General features: G+C 64.4%; 1 protein-coding gene across 1 annotated transcript; it reads right to left on the bottom strand.

Annotated features, from left to right (window-relative positions):
- Nucleotides 1-697: 697 nt before the first annotated feature.
- Nucleotides 698-8,029, bottom strand: RSPO4 (R-spondin 4). Its single transcript, XM_072026456.1, has 5 exons — nucleotides 7,609-8,029; nucleotides 4,860-5,048; nucleotides 4,541-4,684; nucleotides 4,266-4,451; nucleotides 698-1,723 (listed from the first exon to the last, which is right to left on the bottom strand). The coding sequence occupies exons 1-5, from the start codon at nucleotides 7,880-7,882 to the stop codon at nucleotides 1,650-1,652; spliced, it is 867 nt and encodes a 288-aa protein (XP_071882557.1). The 5' UTR covers nucleotides 7,883-8,029; the 3' UTR covers nucleotides 698-1,649.
- Nucleotides 8,030-17,131: the final 9,102 nt, after the last annotated feature.

Genomic DNA, 17,131 nt, shown 5'->3' with positions numbered 1-17,131 from the left:
GATTTGGGGCTGGCCGTGGGGACGGGCTGGCATGGCAGAACAAAAATCCCTCGGCACAGGAACACCCCGGCACCTTCCCAGGGTTTTCCGCCCGGTTACGCAGCTCCGGGGGGGCTGTGGTGGGCACGGGGTGCTCCGGCCCCTCTGGATAGCGGGGACCCCACCAGGTTTTAAGGGGCAGCCAAAATCCCCTTTTCCATGCCCTGGTGTCCTGCTGGTGCTGCCCCGTCCCAGCATCTCCTCAGCACCCCAGCAGCTCCAGGGCAACCTCGGGAGCCCCCAGGCATCCCCCTGCCGGCCTCTGGGGTGGCTCGGAGCAGCCCCAAGCCCCCAAATCCCTCCTGCACCCCCTCCCCAGGAGCAGGACCCCAAGAGCCAGCCCCGGAGGGGTCCCATGGGCTGGGCTCAAAGCAGCACCCGGGGACGGGGCAGGGTCCTGGGGACGTTTCTTCCCCTTCTGCTGGCTCAGACGCCGCGAGATGCTGCTGCTGCTCCAAATAGAAACGCCAAAACAAGATCTTTCCCCAGGGACCCCCCCAGTTCCTGAGGGCCTGGGCAATTCGGAGGGGTCCGAGGCCGACCCAGGCAGCCGGTGGCCGCTTTTTACCCCACCGCTTTTGGGGTGGAGGCGTGGGGCTGGGGTTTAATGCCTCGTGGAAACCATTTCTGCGGCGCAGGGAAGCCGCGAGGCGACGGATGCCGGAGGCTTCAACATTTTTTATTCGACAGAAAGCAAACGGAGGAGCTGCCCCGTGCCTGCGAGCGAGGCTCCGGGGCTGGCTCGATGCTGACACCAAGCGCTCCCGTCCTGGAAAGGCCCCGCAGCCCCCATAACCCCCAAAATCCCGTGCTGGGAGCAGGGATGGGGCAGCCAGACCCGGGATATTCACAGAGGTGCCCCCGGGGAGGGCAGCAGTTCCAGCAAAACGCGTTTGAAACGTGCCGAGGTGCTTCTCTACGGGCCACACACGCGTCCTGCGTGGTTTTTTTGGGCGATGCGCACACGGTGGCTGGGTCAGAGGGATGGGGACGGGGTCAGCACCCACGGGAGGGGGCCACGATGCTGATCCTGGTGGCGTGGCGCTGGTGGCTCCGGGGTGCGTGGGCAGGGCCACCCCCAAATCCTGCGCCCACGCCTGGCACGGAGCTCGTCCGGCTCTCCACAGGCTGTGAGCACGAGGCCAGCAGGATTTGGCCCATGGATGTGCCACAAGGGACCAAAGAGATGCTGAGGACCAGGCTGGGCTGCTGTGAGGTCCCCGGCACCCCAGCGCAGTCGGGATCCCATGGGGACGGACATCTCCCTGCCCAGGGGACGTGCTGGGGCAGGATCGAACCCCCCCTCCCCGGCCCCATTTCACCCGGCTGCAGTGAGGGAAGGGGCCGAGCAGGCAGGGGGAGAGGGAAAAACAACAACAACAAAAAAAAGGGAGCCACCCCCTCCCCGAGCCCCGAGGCATTGCTTTGGACACTGCAAATTAGATTTTCTGAAAAGGAAATGTTTTACAGGCCATAAATTGCCTGAAAAGAAAGGGGGAGGGGGGCGAAAGGGGGAGAGAGAGAAAATTGTGCAATTTTCTGTGGCTGGGAAGCCGGGGCGACGCGGGCAGGGCAGCACAGGGGGAGCTCGCCTCGCCGTGCCCGCGCCGCTAGGTGCCCGCGTCCGGCTCTGTCTTCTGCTTCTTCTGCCGCTTTTTGCCTTTGTTTTTGGGTTTGGTTTTCTCTGGAAGAGAAGAGAAGGAGAAAAGGAGGGCTCGCTCGCTGGGGCCGGGCAGCGGGGAGCCTCCTGATGTGAGGCTGGGGGTTACGGCCAGCTCTGCCCCCAGCCACAGCGGGTGCTGCCCGGAGAGACCCCGACCTCTCCGTGAGCAGGAGCAGGACAACAGCCACCCCAAAGCCCCAAATCCCCAAATTCCCAAGGCCCCAAAGCCCCAAAACCCCGCACAGCACAGCCCCCAGCTGGACCATGAAGGGTTGAGGCTTGGTGGGACGTGGCTGGCCTCTGGGTGCAGCCACCCCTCTCCAAGCACCCCTCCAGCTCCCAGCTCCGATGGGGACGGCGCTGAGACACCGAAACAAACCAGGACATGGGGCAGGACTGTGGGCTCTGATGGACCCCATGCCTTGGAGTGGGTTGGGTACCCCCAAACCAGGCAGCTTCTGCCCCTGTGTCCATCCTAGAGCCGGGGGGCGCAGGGGGCGCGGAGCACGAGGGCGGCAGGAGCCGGCGCTGCTGACGCTGGTTCTTTGCGAGGGCTCCATCTCTTTTCCTGCCCTGTTTTTCTGCTCTGATCTCCCAGACAATTGCCACCCACAAAGGAAAGGGCACGGCACGAATGCCAGGCGTCTGGAGAGCGCGGCAGGAACACAAGGCAGATTTACAGCAGCGTGAGCGGTTTTGTGCCGTGGCCAAGCGCAGATGCTTCTCGCTTCCAGCTGCCCGGGGACGGCTCAGAAGTGGTAGCACAAAATCTCTCATCACACAGCCCGGGCTGGGGCCGAGGCAGAGCCTTCCTCCGGCTCTCCGGGTCTTGGGGTGTCTTGGCTGCATCAAGTGAACTCGTTGTCCTCCAGCATCTGGATCCCATAAGCGAGCACTCGGCCGGTCGGGACAGGAGCCTGGGAGCGAGGGCAGGCGCACGCTCCGCCGCGGCGGGGACGCCGAGCAGGCTGCCCAGGGCTGGGCTGCCAGACACGAAGGGGCTGCTCCTGCCCTGCTTACGGGGAGGCCGCTGCCTCCAGCCACACCACGCTGCGGGGGGATTTCCCTTGGGTGTTTTTGGGGAGAAACCCGGCTCTGGAGCCGATCCCCACCCAAGCGAGGAGCCCTGCGGTGCCCCCCATCCCCGCAGCCTCGGGGCTCACAGAGGGCAGGAGAGGGTGCCCAGGTGGCCCCGTGAGATGCGGTGCACCCCAAAAACTGTGATCCCCACGGGTGCAGGGGGGTGGCTGTGGTGGCACCGAGCTCCGGGCAGGCTGTGTGCGGGCACGGTGCCGCAGGCACACGCCGTCAGCCGCCCGGCAGCGCGCCGAGCTCCAGAGCAGCCCGTCCTCGTGCACCACCGCCAAGCTGGCCGCATCAACCTGTCACCAGCTTCAAGAGCCCAGGGGCTGCAGAGCCAAGGAGGGAGCCAAATTCCCCCGAAATCGTTGCCACCTGGCGCCCCAAAGCTGCGAGTCAGGGCCTGAGCAGGAAAGGAAATCAGCTCCGCCGCGCTGTCAGCACCCAACCGTTATTTATGATGGATGGTGCCCAGATGAGGACGCTCCCCTGGCTCCGCAGCCCCAGCACACCCAGCTTTTGTTGTTCCCACCTTCCTCCAACCCGTCTCTCCTCTCCCCTTCGCACCCCTCTCCTCGGTCGCGCCCTCCCTGCCGCTGCCGTGTGGATACAGAGCGAACCCACGGCTCCGCACCGCAAAGCTGTCCAGCGCCGAGGCCGGGGGCTCAGATCTCCTTCCAAGGCCCACAGATCGGTATCTCATGCAATCTGTCTTTCTGCCAGTTATTAAGCAGAGATTTATTAGAACAGCTTCAGCCCAGCCGCTCGCATCCAAAAATGACATCAGGCTCCTCCTGGTTCCCATCGCCAGCCCCGCGCCCGTGCCCGCGCCGCCGGCTGGGCGCTGAGAGGGGGCACCGGGGAGCCCCCACGCCGCAGCCCCCAGCCAGGGAGCCCCGAGCCAGGGAACTGCGGTGCCACAGCAACGGGAGGGCCCCCGGGGACGAGGGCTGGGGACAACGTCAGGGAGAGCCACCGGGGAGGACAGGATGGTGCCCAGCCCTGGGGACGGATCCCGGGGTGGGCTGGGGACCTTGGGCATTGCAAATCCCCCCGGGTGATGCCCTCCGGCTCCATGTGGCTTTCTGGGATTTTGCGGATTTTTGCAGGTATTTCCCCCCGAGGAACTCACTCCTCTCTGTTTGCAATTGCCAAGCAGAAAACCTGGGCCCTGCCTCTCCCTTCGCAGGCGGGCAGGACAGCAGCCGGTGCCAGGGGCTGTGGCTCAAAACAGGGCAGGGGGAGCCTCGTCCCTGCCGGCGCCAGCACCGGGGCTGCTCAGCACATGTGCCTGGGAAGGCAGCTTTCTCCAGAACTTCACGGTTACAGCCACCGGCCTCCAAATGCTTGGGAGATGAGCTCCAGGCTGGCCGGCCACAACCCCGCAGGACCCCCCGCCACCGCGGGGCTCCTCGCTTTTAGGCAGAGCGGCGGCGGGGCGCCAAGCCGGGAGGCTGCGGGGGGCAGGAGGGGCTGCGCTCACCTCCTGGGCAGTGCTTCCTCAGGCGGCACTTTCGGGTCTCCAGCAGCGCGGGGCACGAAGCCCCCTCCTCTCGCGGGGCGCCCAGGACCTCGCGCACCCGCGTCTCCAAGCCCCACTTGCAGCCGCAGGTCCGGCCCTCGTGGGTGCAGGCGCTCCACTCGCCCCAGGGCCCCGGCTCGCACGTCTCTGGGGGGAAAAAAGGGGCACGGGGAGGGGGATGGTGGCCACACCACGCTGGCATGACCCGTGGGGTGCGGGGAGCGGGCGCCGCTTACCTTGGCACTCGCGGGTGCCGGGCTGCGCCGCGGTGCCGGGCGGGCACTGCCGGAAGCACTGGCCCTTGTGCAGGTAAAACTTCTCCTTGCACTTCATGCAGAAGTCTTTGCTGAAGCAGCTCTCGCAGCTGGGTGACCTGCACTCTGCCGGGAAGGGGTGCCGTGAGCTGGGGGCGAGCTCCGAGCCTCCAGCCCCGGTGCGCAAAGGGACCCGGAGCCCTTCCCAAACGCAGCTCCGGGTTGGGAGAGGAGCCGCGGGGCAGCGAGGGGACCCCGGGGCGCTCGGAGGCGCAGGGACCCCGGCGCACACACCACGTACTTGTGCATCTGTTGACCTCCAGACCCCTCACGCCGAAGTAGCCGGGGGGGCAGGTGTGGACGCACATCCCGTACTGGCGGATGCCGTCCCTCCAGATGAGCAGGAAGAGCCGGTGGTGGCAGGTGATGCAGCCGTTGTCCTCCGAGCACAGGACGCAGCCCGTGCAGTTCTCAAAGAGGCCGGCGCTCACTGCGGAGACAAGCGGGGCAGAGGGGCTGCGGCGGGGGGCACGGTGGGGCCGGGGATCCCTCCGTGCTGCGCCCAGCTCCGGGTGCCAGCCCGGGCACCTCGGGCATCTGACAGGGCGCTGACCCCCGGAGCAGCCGGCGGGTAGAAACGAGCCCTGACCCCGGTTAATTGGCTGCTGCCTGTTATACGTCAAGGGAACAAAGAGCGTTTCGGAAACGTTCAAGTGGAGCCGCGATAAGGATCTGTCTGGTGGCTCAAGAGCCGCCGCCGCCGCCTCCCCGGCTGCTCCCGCCGCGCTCCGACCTGCACGGGGGGCAGCGGGTCCCGGGGGGGTCTGCTCCCAGGGACAAGGACACGGGGACAAGGAGCGGGGAGGTGCCCTGGAGGTGCCCCCATGTCCCTAGAGCCAGCTTCCCCCACCAGAGTCACAGCCCAAGGAGATGCTCGTGGCCCGGGGGCATTTCAGGAGCTGGTGACTGAGCCCGGAGCACCAGGGCAGCCGCTGGTTTCGCTGCCCACCCACACAGCGGGGTCCTTCTGCACCCCCAGAATAGTGGGGGTGTCTCCAAAAAGGGCCCCCCCAGGCTCCTCTGCTCGACCAGCGAGGCGCCTGCTGCACCCGCTGGCGTTTGGAAGAGTTTGTTTGGCTTTTCTGGGACAGAAAGCTCGCTTCTAACACCCCCGAGCAACAGCTCGTGCTGTACAGCCAGCGACAGTGCCAGGAACACGGGTGGTGCGTGCTCGGGGCCCAGGCTGGCTGCTAGCAGGTCTCACAGTGTTAAGATTTTGTTGTTTTGTTGTTTTTTTTTTTTTGCACATAGCAAAGGCTGAAGGAGGAGGCTGCCCTGGGCAGAGCAGAGCTCTGGAGGCTGCGGTGACCGGAGCCTGGTGCACAGCCCTGGGTAAGGGCCCGCAGCCACCGCCTTCCCCTGCATGGGGGTGAGCCCTATGAGGGACTGGATCCCACTGGGAGCAAACTGGGGCCAGCCTCTGGGACGTGCCAGGGTGCCGAGAACACGAGCAAGGAGCAGCAACTTTGACGTGGTCTCGGACCCCTTGGAAAGGCAGCGGGCGAGGGAGGGAGCTCAGGGCTGGGGACACAGCAGGGAGACGCACTCAGGGGACACCCCACAGCTCCGGCACGGCGTTCCCAGGTGCTGCTTGTGCCACGCAGCCACCCCCGAGCCCGATCGTCCCGGTCCCCTCTCCCCTGGAGGCCAGGGGCTTGCTCAGCGCGGCGGCACGGCGCAGCGCGGCTCGCTGCGGCCAGGAGGCTGCGTGTGCTGGGAGCCCGCTAACGAAGCACCTTGGATCCATTAAGTTGTTATGGTCTCCGTTACATATTTACCAAACGCTGACAACATTTGTGTTCCTGGCTGCAGCTGGAGCAGCTTCCCAGGAGACCCAGGGATTTACGAGCGTCTTTTCCCTTCCCTGATTCTTTTTGATGATTTTTTTTTTATTATTTTTTTTCCTGCTCTCTCTCCAACACCCAGCTGGGGCAGGGAAGGTGCAGAGCCCCACCGTGGGATGGGACGAGCTGTGGCAGCGACATCCGTGTCACCGTCTTTAAAACCAGCTCCAGGGAGGGCTCTGGGCAGCTTTTTAGCCCTCTCCCTGCCTGCTGCTCCCAGCCCTTCTTCTCCTCCTGTCTCTCTCCTGCCACCGGCAGCGGTGCCGGGGAGCCGGCGGAGCGCTGCGCTTGGCACCGGCACGGGGCCCCCACCCAGAGCATGGGAGCAGGGAAATGAGGGGGCCAGCTCCTGGCTTCACCTCCCCGGGCACGGTGGCAGCTGCTGGGCACGGGGCTGAGCTGGGACGGGCACGGGGCAGGAGCTGAGCAGCCAGCAGAGCCCGAACAGGGGGGAGACACCGCAAATTTGAGGCGCAGACCCATGGGTGCCGCGAGGACCCGAGGCCCTCACTCATCCCGTAGCATCTTACAGCAACGTCCAACAGATTTGGGGAAAGTTGTCCAGGAGCCCGAGGCCTCCAAAGGCTCACAAGATCCCATCCCTGCTCCAGCACCAGTTACAAAAGGGAGCCCTGGTCCCGCACTGCGCAGAGCCCAGGCTGCGGTGGCACCACCCGACGGAGGGGACACGAGCCCGTGCCCCCCGGCACAGCCTCGGGACACCCAAGCAGCAGCTCGGGGGCGAAGGATGGGGCAGGGGACAGCACCTCCGAGCATCCTCCCAGGACGTTTTGCACCCAAGGCATGGAGCAGAAGCACCGGCACAGCGCTGCGCCCTGCGCCCACCACCCACACCCTGCCCCGGGGGGCTGTGATTTTGGTCCCCGTGCCACCAGCTGTCCCCTGTCCCCTGCCACCCCAAGTGGGACAACGTTGGCACAAGGCAGGTGATGCCGCTGGGGCTGAGCCTTGCCCTCTCCATGCACAGATGTAGGAAACAGCCCCGGGGGGCTCTCCGTGGATGAAGCAGCCCCGGGGGCTTGGTGACCCCCGTGGCACCCCCTCCTGCTCCACGTTGGGGACCCGAAGCCACCCACGGGTGGCACCTGGGCAGGACGAGGTAGCCCCGCTCAGCGTGCGCCCTACCTTGCTTCTTCCAGCGGTTCTGCGCGAGCATTTCCACGGAGCTGATGAATAGCAGCACCATGAGGGTTATCCACTGCATCTGGGCAGCCGGGGTTGAGGGCGGGCGAGAAATCTCAGAGCATCCGAGCGGCTGCCGGGCTCGCCTCCCGCCCCGGCGGTGGAAAAAAAGGAAGGGAAGGAGGGAAGGGAAAGGAAGGGAAAGGAAAACCGGGAGGAGAGCGGCGCGGAGCGGGGCGGGGGGGCTCACACCACCCCAGCCGCGGGTGGGGGGCATGCCCCGGGCCGCCAGGGCAGGGCAGCGCTCATGGTGCCGGGCAAGCGGCGGCTGCTCGGGGGAGCGCTGCCTTTATAGCCGCTGCCAGCCCCCCGCCGCCCCCCCCCCCGACCCCCCCCCGGCAAGCCCCGGCGATGACAAAACGGCCCCGGCCCCGGCCCCGCGCCCCGCAAACGGCCGGGCCGCGACCCCCGGCCCCAGCGCCACCGCCGCAGCCTCGGAGCGGGCGCGCCCCCCGCCCGCCGCCTCCATCCCGCTGCGGGGGCACGGAGAAGCCCCCGGCACGGCTCGGCACGGCTCGGCACGGCACGGCACGGGAGGGGCCAGGCCGGGGGGGACACGCCCAGGAGCGGGCGGGGGGCGGCGGGGGGATCGGGGAGCCGGGGGGGGGGAGGCTGGCTTCGGTGCGCAGAGAGATGAGGGAACGGGGCCGAGCCGTGCCAAGGCGAGCCGTGCCGAGCTGTGCTGTGCCGAGCCGTGCCGAGCGCTGCGGGAGTGTGCTGAGTTGTACCGTGTAGATCAGAGCCGTGCCGAGCCGTGCCAAGCCGTGCCAAACCGTGCCAAGCGCTGTGGGACCGTGCCAAGCCGTGCCGAGCCGTGCCAAGCCGTGCCAAACCGTGCCAAGCACTGTGGGACTCTGTCGAGCCGTGCCAAACCGTGCCAAGCCGTGCCAAGCGCTTCGGGACCGTGCCGTGCCGTGCCAAGCCGTGCCAAGCCCTGTGGGACCGTGTCGAGCCGTGCCAAACCGTGCCAAGCCGATCCAACCCAAGCCGAGCTTCCTAAGCCGAGCTGAGCCGTGCTGAGCCAAACTCAGCCAAGCTGAGCTGAGCTGAGCTGAGCTGAGCCGAGCCAAGCCGAGCCGTGCCTCGCAGCACCTGGCTCCCAGGCAGCTCCCTGCGCCCCTCGCCCCCCAAATGCCCCCAGAGGGGGTCTCAGCGTGCCCAGGGGAGGGCACAGGGCTGCAGGATGGGGGGTGGCCAGGGCTGTGGTGCAGAAACTCAGGTCCCCCCCTGCCCCTGCCCTGCCCCATGGGAGCTCAGGACAGAACAAAACCTTCCAGGGGCAACTGCGTCCCTCCGAGCCCCCCGTGGGGTGCACGTGGCCCCCACATGGCTTCGGAGGGTGACCATGGCCTCACGAGGGGCTCCTGCGCTGCTCTGTGTCCATCCCAGGAGCTCCGTGCCCTCCTCCAGCCACGAGGACCCGCGTGCCAGCCCCGTGCCAGGGGCCGTGCTTCCCAGCGGCCTGGTGGCCCACGGTGACAACCCCGATGGCTGCCCCTGGCCGTGCGCCCACCCCCGGCACCAGCAAGCTCAAAGCAGCAGGGCGAGCTGCTCTCCTCCCCCCGGAGAGGGAAATCCTGCCCAGGGCACGCAGGACCCTTGGGAGGGATGCTGAGCCACCTTCCCATCCCGCATCCCAACCAGAAAAGGGCCGAGTGTTTTCCCCTACCTTTTTTTTTGGGTAAATCCAGCCTTTCTGGAGCAGCTGGCTGTGCCCAGGTGGCTCTGCGAGCGCTCTGCATCCTCTCTCGCCCCACAAAGAGATTTGGGTTTGGAGCTGGGAGGCTCAGGGTGCTGCTGAGCCCCGGCTCTCCCACCCGCACCCGCTCCCCGGTGCCTGCAGCGGCCGTGGGGCTGCTGCGGATCCGGCACGGTGCTGCCCGTCCCGACGGCTTCCAGCCGCCCGCAGGAGAGTTTCTGTCTGGTTCCCTCTCGCAGATGCACCAGTTTTAATGGGATTTGCTCACATCCTGCAGACAAGGCTGAAGGCAGCTGGAGCGGGTTAATTCCCACCCCCTGCACATGTCTGCGCGCCGCATCTGCACGCGGGATGCTCGGCGCTTCCCGACGCAGGTGCCGGTCCCACCAGGTTCCCTCCAGCCCAGCCTGCCCCGTACCCAAAACCTGGGGCCTGGGATGCCGTGGGGCAGCTCCACCTTGGGGGGGATAAATGTTTTTTTGGGACCAATGAGCACCAGCAAACTCATTGCACTGGGGAGCGGTGCCTGTGGGGCCGTGGTGGATGTGTCTGATGGGGTTGATGGGGCCGCTGTTGCCCCAAATCTGAGCAGCTCTGGGGGCGATTGGGGACACGAGGAGGTAGGGAGGAGGCGGCTGCCCCGGCTGCTGTGCTCCCTCCTGCCCCTGCAGCCCTGCCCAGGGAGGGCTCGTCGGGGCTGCTCTCCGTTTCCCACCTGAATTTCTCCCTCCTGCTCCCCTTTTCTCCCCCCACCCCCCTTAAAGGTTTCTCTCTGCCTCTCCCGTTCGGCACCACGGCGTTTCATTCCCAAGGAGTTAACGATTCAGACAACAAAGGAGCCGTTTCAGACCCCTTTGGCCTTGCCATAGGAAACCAGGAGTAATAATGGTTGGGATCGCTTTAGTTTTGTTGTTCTTTTTTTTTTTTTTCTAATGCCAATGTGAAATAAATTGAAAAATTACCCATAAAATGCAGGTTTTCAGCATCTGGCTCGGCATTACTTTCCATAAACAAACATGCCTGCAATAATGCGCCCCCGTCGCGGATCCACGTGGGCTGGCGGGGGCCCCACGCTTGCGCGTGCGTGGCGGTGCGCAGCAGACGTGCGCGGGACCGGGAGGGCACCCGGGGCTCTGCTCCGAGCTCATCCCGAATCCTCATCCTGCTCCCACCACCGGGCACCTCGTGTTTGGGTCCACAACCCCGGGCACTGGCTGGGGTCACGGTGCCGGGGCTCGGCAGCTGCGAACCGTCCCCTCTGCGTGCTCGTCGCGGGGAGCTTCTGCATGAATAAGCCCCGGTTCCTCGGCGGCACAGGGAAACCCAAGAAGTGCCGAGCAGCCAGCTGCCTGCTTCGTTGCACGGCGTGTGCTCGCCCCGTCTGGGAGCGTGGAGAGCTCCGAGGGTGCCTGGCAGCGGGTCAGACAAAGCCCGTGCCCGTCCACGTGGACGCTCACCGTGGTGTGGGGGATTGGAGATGCAAACCCCAAAAACCGAGAGCCGGCCTGTGCAGGAAAGCACTTTTGGAGAGGGACAAGTTCAGGTGGCCACGGCGGCGCAACAAGGGGACTTTGGGACGATGCTCCACCTTCACGTTAGCCAAAAGCAGCAGCGTGGAGAGAAAGAAGAGTATGGATGAGTTTTGTGGGGTTTGCTGCGGGTTTAGAGGTGACAGACATCACCGAGGGCAGCCCCAGCTTCAGCTCGGCTCGCACCCTGGCCACTGGCAGCTCCTCGCCCCAGCCTAGCTCCCGGCAGGCTGATTTCAATTCTCCTCGTCTGGGGCTGGAAGGGAGGCGATGTGAAAGGGCCAGGAGAGGGCCCCTTCCCCGGGTAACACTTTATTTCTTCCAGCATGGGCGAGTGGAGCCCAAGCCAGCGGCATCTCCCAGGCTGGCTGTTTGGCACGGTGCAGAGCCAGCACCGTGCCCAGGCACCGCTCCTCCAAGGAGCCACTCAGTTTGCCTGTAAATAACACATTTTATGTATTAAAACCCAAAACCCCGTGGCCAGCAGCCCCTACCTGCCAGGCATGGCACAGCCCCGCTGGCCACAGCAGCGGGGAGATGGGGAAGGGCGAGGGGCTGAGCCGGGTTCCTGACACCCGCGCCCTGGCCGCAGCATCGCCGCCCTGCTCCCGGCCTCCGAGGCCATGCCCTGTGCTGCATCCCGCTAATTAGGTAGCTCTCGTTAGCAATGGGTCCTCGGGGACGGCACGCCGGGAGTCATTCAGCTCATCACTCTGGCCGTACAATAGCACCAGGAGGCTTTGCCAACCAAAGCAGTGCTACTGTGCCGGCTGCGCGCTTTGCTGCTAACGAGCCCGCGATGGGTGCTGAGTGTCCACGAAGGAGCAGATAAATCCCGTCATTTGCCTTAATTTGCCTATTTATGACTACTCCTCTGAAAATTGCAGTGGGAAGGGATGATTTGTTGTCCGCTAATTAATCAGGCGCCTGTTACCTCTTTGTTCTCCGGAGGCGTTTTGGGGCTGCCGGGGCGAGGTGCCCGGCCGGGGCCCCGGCCAGAGCGGCTGGGCTGACTCACAGATGATACCGGCGAGGAACAAAGGCTGAGCCCGCGGGCGCCGCTGGCAGCGAGCAGCTCCCTCATGCAGCTCCTCACCATGCCAGCGCGGAGGGAATGAAATGTTCCTCCACCGTCTTCCAAAGCACCAGGGAGAAAATGTCCAGCAAGATAATTTGGAAAGTTTGTTTGACACTTGAGCACGCTTTCATCTTTGGAAAATCTTGGTGGCCCTCCAAGGCAGCACCGCCTGCTTCCCCGCGTGGCCCAGAGGCACGCGCACACCGGGGCCGTGGCGCACGTGCCTGCCGCCGTGCCGGACGGGTGATTTTGGGATGCTGGGGCTCCAAGAGGGGACGGTGGATCAGCCGGGGACACTGGCACCGGGCACGCACCCAGCCGAGGCAGCGGAGTGGCGAAGAGTCCTGGTGGGGCCGGCTGGAAACGAGGGCAGGAGCTCCTCGGAGGGGTGGAGGGACGTGGGCGAGGCGTCGCCGTCTCCCCAGGTTTCCAGCCGTGCGTGCGGGGCTGGCTGCAGGGAGGGACGGCTCGCTGAAAGCAGAGGCCCTCGTGCATCCAAAGCGATGAATATGGGTTTGATCAGGGGAGGATTTCAACGGATGGTAGTGGATAAGGAAGAAAAATATTTGGCATTCTTCTCCCATCATAACAACCCCAGATGCTTGGACGGTGGCAGCCCACTTCCCACAGGAATGGAAATTCACAGCCGCTCCCTGCGCCAGCTCGGCAGAGGCCCTTTCCCCAGCGCTTACGAAACGCCGGCTCCACCTCGCGCCGCACCGCGGCCTCGCCGGGCATCCCACGGCACCGCCACCTCCTGCGGACCTCCAGCCTCCCCCGGGGCTCTGCCCGGTCGTCCCGCACCACCACGAACCTGCACGGGGATGGCTGAGCGCTGCGCCCTGCAGATGCGCAGAGAAACGTGCCGGGAAAGGCCGAGCTGCGGGTTTATTGCCCTTACATGAGCGGCATATTGGGAACACCTGGGCTGGCGAGACCCAGGGAGGGAGGAGAGCGTGGCCGGGGTGGGAAGCAGCTCCCGATCAAAGCCCCTTGCTGTGGGCTTGGGCAAGCGAAGCCGTTGAGATGCTCGCAGCCCTCTGGGAGAAGTCATCTGTCCCAGCAGGGCGTGAGCGCAGCTTGACCGCAGCACCGACGCCGTGAGTCAGCCGAGCGTGTGGAGCAGCTCGCCGCAGCCCCACGGCACGCTCTCCTCCTCCTCCTCCTCCTCCATGCCCCAACCAGGGCCAGGCCCCATTCCTGCATCCCACTGGTCCCTCTGGGGACACCAAACCATCAGGTCCGGAGCTTGGATGGGTCCTGGGGGCCCGGTTTCCACCTCAGCTCCCGCTCCCCTCCTGCCAGCCCGCGGCTCGGCCAGCTCTGCTCGCTCCTGGCCGCTGATGCGGCTGCACAATCTCCGAGCAGCCCGGCTGCCAAAACAGAAGCGAATCCAAGAGATGGAATTGGTCTTGAGAGGTGATGAAGGCAGAGGGGCAGCGGGAGGAGAAGGGAAACGGGAGGAGGAAAGCGAAGGAGAACGGAGAGGTGGGAGCGAAGGTTTGGTGTCGAAACCAAATTCCTCCTCCTTGCCAGCGGAGCAGATTTCCAGTGTTTATTTTATCTCTTTAGTTTAGCCCCTTTGAGGCAGAATATATTAAATGGCTTGACTTTATATAATGGAAATAATTGAAACAATACTCCTGCTTCCCAGCCGCAACTTGTCGTGATTTGAGCCAAGAGTGGCCAGCCTCCTCTAGGTGGTGGGGACAGACGCCGCCTTCGGCGCTTGTTCGCTGGTTATTGTTGACACATGTCAGCGTCGCCTTCCAATTTCCGTACAGCTGTCAGAATGGGAAAAACATGACGGCGGCTGGCGCGGGCCGGGCTCGGCGCCGGGTGGCACCGGCGGGCTCGGGGAAGGGCACGGCCGGCGCTGGGCTCACCTGCTGCCGTGCCACCGGGCGTCCCCGCGGAGAGGTGGCACCGGGGCAGATCCCGGTGGCACGGGGATGGCCGCACGGGGTGGGTGCCGGCGGGATGTGGTGCAGGGTTTGGAGACGTCTTGCCACGAGCAGGTGGAAGAGGGAGGTGGACGGGAGGGCTGGGAGCTGGGGGTGGTTTGGTTCTGAGGAGCGGGAGAGCGTCGGCGCTGGGGGCCCCGCGGAAAGCGCCCCCGGTCCCCGGCGTTTCCACAAGTGATCGCACGCCAAGGCCGGCTCACAGCCGATAGCAATCTCCTTCCCACATGTGCTACTGAAATCCTGCAAGCTCTGCTTGGAAGTCGAGAAGCCGCCAAGCTGGCTGGACGAAGTAAAGACCAGCTCGGTGTGGGAAGTGCCCCGCGCCGACCCGGACCACAAACCCATCTCCCGGCTCGGCGATTGCCTGAGGGTTTTTTGGGAGAGCTGAGCGGAGATGAAGCTAAATGAGAAAGGCAGAGGAGAGCTTCGGGGAACTGAAGACTGCAAAAAAAAATGGTCAGAAAGCTCCTCCTGTTGCAGCAATTCCTGCCTCCCCAGCCATACCGTGACTCCGGGAAGGCTCTGAGAAGAAGGGAAATGGGCTCCGGGGAGCAGGATGGGGCCCCGGGGGCACTTCCCGCAGCAGGTCTGGCTTTGGGCAGCCTGGAAATGCAGGGACATGGTGGGACAGGGCCAGCTGCAGGGACACGGGGATGTTGGAGTGTGCTGCAGGTGGCTTTGCTGCTGCTGCTCCCCGGAGTGCCCTTTGCCTGTGCTGCTCACACACGGGCGCGATGTTCTGTGCCACAAAGCTGAATCTCAGCGGCCACGGAGCATCCTCCTCTCTGCCAGGCACGGCCAGGAGCTGCCTCTGGCTTTCCTAGCAGCGAAAATCATGTGTTTGTAACTGGAAGGGAGCAAGCCAGTGGTATTTTAGCAGCTGGCCCTCTTCTGGTCTCCTAAGAACCATTTATGCCAAATTCCAGTTGAATTTCTCTTAATATTTATGCTATTTAAGGAAACTATTGGGAAAGACAGATGGAGGCATCAGTCAGATGAGTGTTCCTGGCTCCACGTGATTCAACACTCAGAAGCCCGATCCCTTTTCAAATAATTCGAATGTGACTCCGCAGCTCTCGCTCGCACATCATTCCCCAGGAGGGCAAATCCTCTGACTCCAGCGGATGACTCTCGCAAGGAGGAATTCAGCAGAAGACAAAAGCTTTGGGCAGGATCGTGGTCCTGGATGCTGAAATCCCCCCCCCCAGACACTGCAGAGCCTGGGGGGGGGTGGCAGAAGCAGCTGCTGTGCTCGTGGTCCCCACACCCAGGGCTCTCCTGGCCGCACCAGGGCTTGTGGCACGTGCCGGTGGCCGGGGGGCTCGGTGCGGTGCCGGGACCGGCAGCTCTGCCTGTGGGTGCCCGAGGGAAGGCAAACCCTGACAGCCCAACGTGCATGAGGGCTCAGAGCCTTGGCTGGTGCTCGGATCCCAAAAGCCCACCCCACAAAGGCAGCACCGGGGGGGCCACCGGGGCTGCTGCTGCCCCTGTGGCTCGAAGCGCGCACGGCCGCGTGGCTCCACTCCCGGCAAACCCGATACGGCGCAGGGAGCAGGATCCAATTTGTAGCAGGACCAGCGCTAATGGCTCCTTGCTTCCTCTCCTCCTGCCTGCCCTGGCCCCAAACTGAAGGAATTTGGCCATGCTTTTGGGCAGGGAGCTGGAAGGAAACGGCGCGCCCTGAGGGCCCGCCACCAGCCAGCCCTCGGATCGGCCGCGTGCCGCTGGCAGAAGGATGCGCAGCGCACGGCCCACGGCCAGCCACGGGGCTGGGTGCTGCCCCGGGGGGCTAGTCCAGGCTGACCCCACGCAGCCCCTGCCCTGCCGTGCCCCCAGGTGTGTCCCCTCCTGGTCCTTGTCCCTTGCTCCCAAGCTCACCGAGTCCCCCTTGGGCTGTCCTGCGCCCCATCCATGGGAAATGGGGAGTTTGGTCCCCCTTGGGGATGCAGGTTCCTCCTCTGGTGTCCCCAAACCCTTCATCCATCCTCCCCCCGTGGACATCCCGTCCCCAGGCCATGCTCCCCGTGGCTGCGGTGGCTGCCGGTGCCGCAGGGATTTGGGGACACGAGCCCGTCACCCCCGAGGGGGCCGGCGGCACGGCGCAGCGGGGCGGCACCGTGAGTCACGGTGACCCGTGAGGGCTTTTCTCAGAATTAATAACAGGAGGGACACAAGCTTTAATATTTCTGAAGTGAAAATAGAGTGATAATTATATTTAGGCGATGTTCAGGAAAATTGTTACCACCTGGCAGTTGGCCCCGCTCGCGGCTGACGTCAGGGAGCACCACCAACCAACGGGAATTTGGGGAGGAAAAAAAAAAAAAAGGAAAGTGTGTAAATCACGAAGGGAAGACCTTTGTTTTACTAAAACCCGGAGCGCCAGGAGCAGCCCCGGCACGCTGGATGGAGCCAGCCCCCCAGGGCCCTGATCCGGCTGAGCATCCCCGGGGCTAGTGGTAGAGCCCATCTTCGTATTTTGGGGTGAAAATAAATAAATCCACCACTGATCCCTCTCCCACTGATGGGGGAGGAAGGATAAGCGGGCTGGGAATGTCTTCAAAGCCCCTGTGCAATGGGGAGCAGAGCTCATTTGGGCAGCTGGGCTGCAGGTGGCCGCATCCTGCCCCCCCGCGCTCCATCCTAAAGCTGTCCGAGATTTTTTGGCCAAGGGGGGCTCAGCCCGGAGGGTGCTGCAGGTCCCGGGGCAGGGCTGTGGTGCTGGGTGGCTGCGGGCTTTGGTGACCGAGGGACCCAGCCCAAGTGCTGGCACCGGGACTGCTCCTGCTGAACCTCCCCAACCCTGCGCTGGCACCGGGGAGTCCAAATCCCAACCCAAAATGAAGGCAAGGAGAAAGGGAGCGAGGGAGCAGGGTCTGCTCACGATTAGGAATGGGATTTTAATAACGAACAGGAGTGATGTGGTCCCCACAGGTCGCTTCCTCCATCGCAGGGAAAGCCACGGAGAAAAGCGCTTCCCACTCTCTCTTTTTTTTATATATTTTCTTCTCCTTTTCAGCCCTTTATATCCTGTTTATGCCACTAACAAATTCAATTTTCGGGAGCTGGAATAGAAACAAAGCTCGCTTTAATACTCCTGATTTGTTTAAAACGCCGTTCCTCTGCGGGCAGCTCCTCTCTCCGGGCGCGCAGCAGAGGCTCAGCGCCGTCACCAGCCCCCGAAACGCCGAAACCACAG

This window comes from Anas platyrhynchos, chromosome 21, assembly GCF_047663525.1.
Source record: "Anas platyrhynchos isolate ZD024472 breed Pekin duck chromosome 21, IASCAAS_PekinDuck_T2T, whole genome shotgun sequence".
In the NCBI taxonomy this organism is placed as follows: Eukaryota; Metazoa; Chordata; class Aves; order Anseriformes; family Anatidae; genus Anas; species Anas platyrhynchos.
The sequence above is the reverse complement of the archived record's forward strand: the minus strand, read 5'-3'. Positions and strand labels throughout refer to the sequence as shown.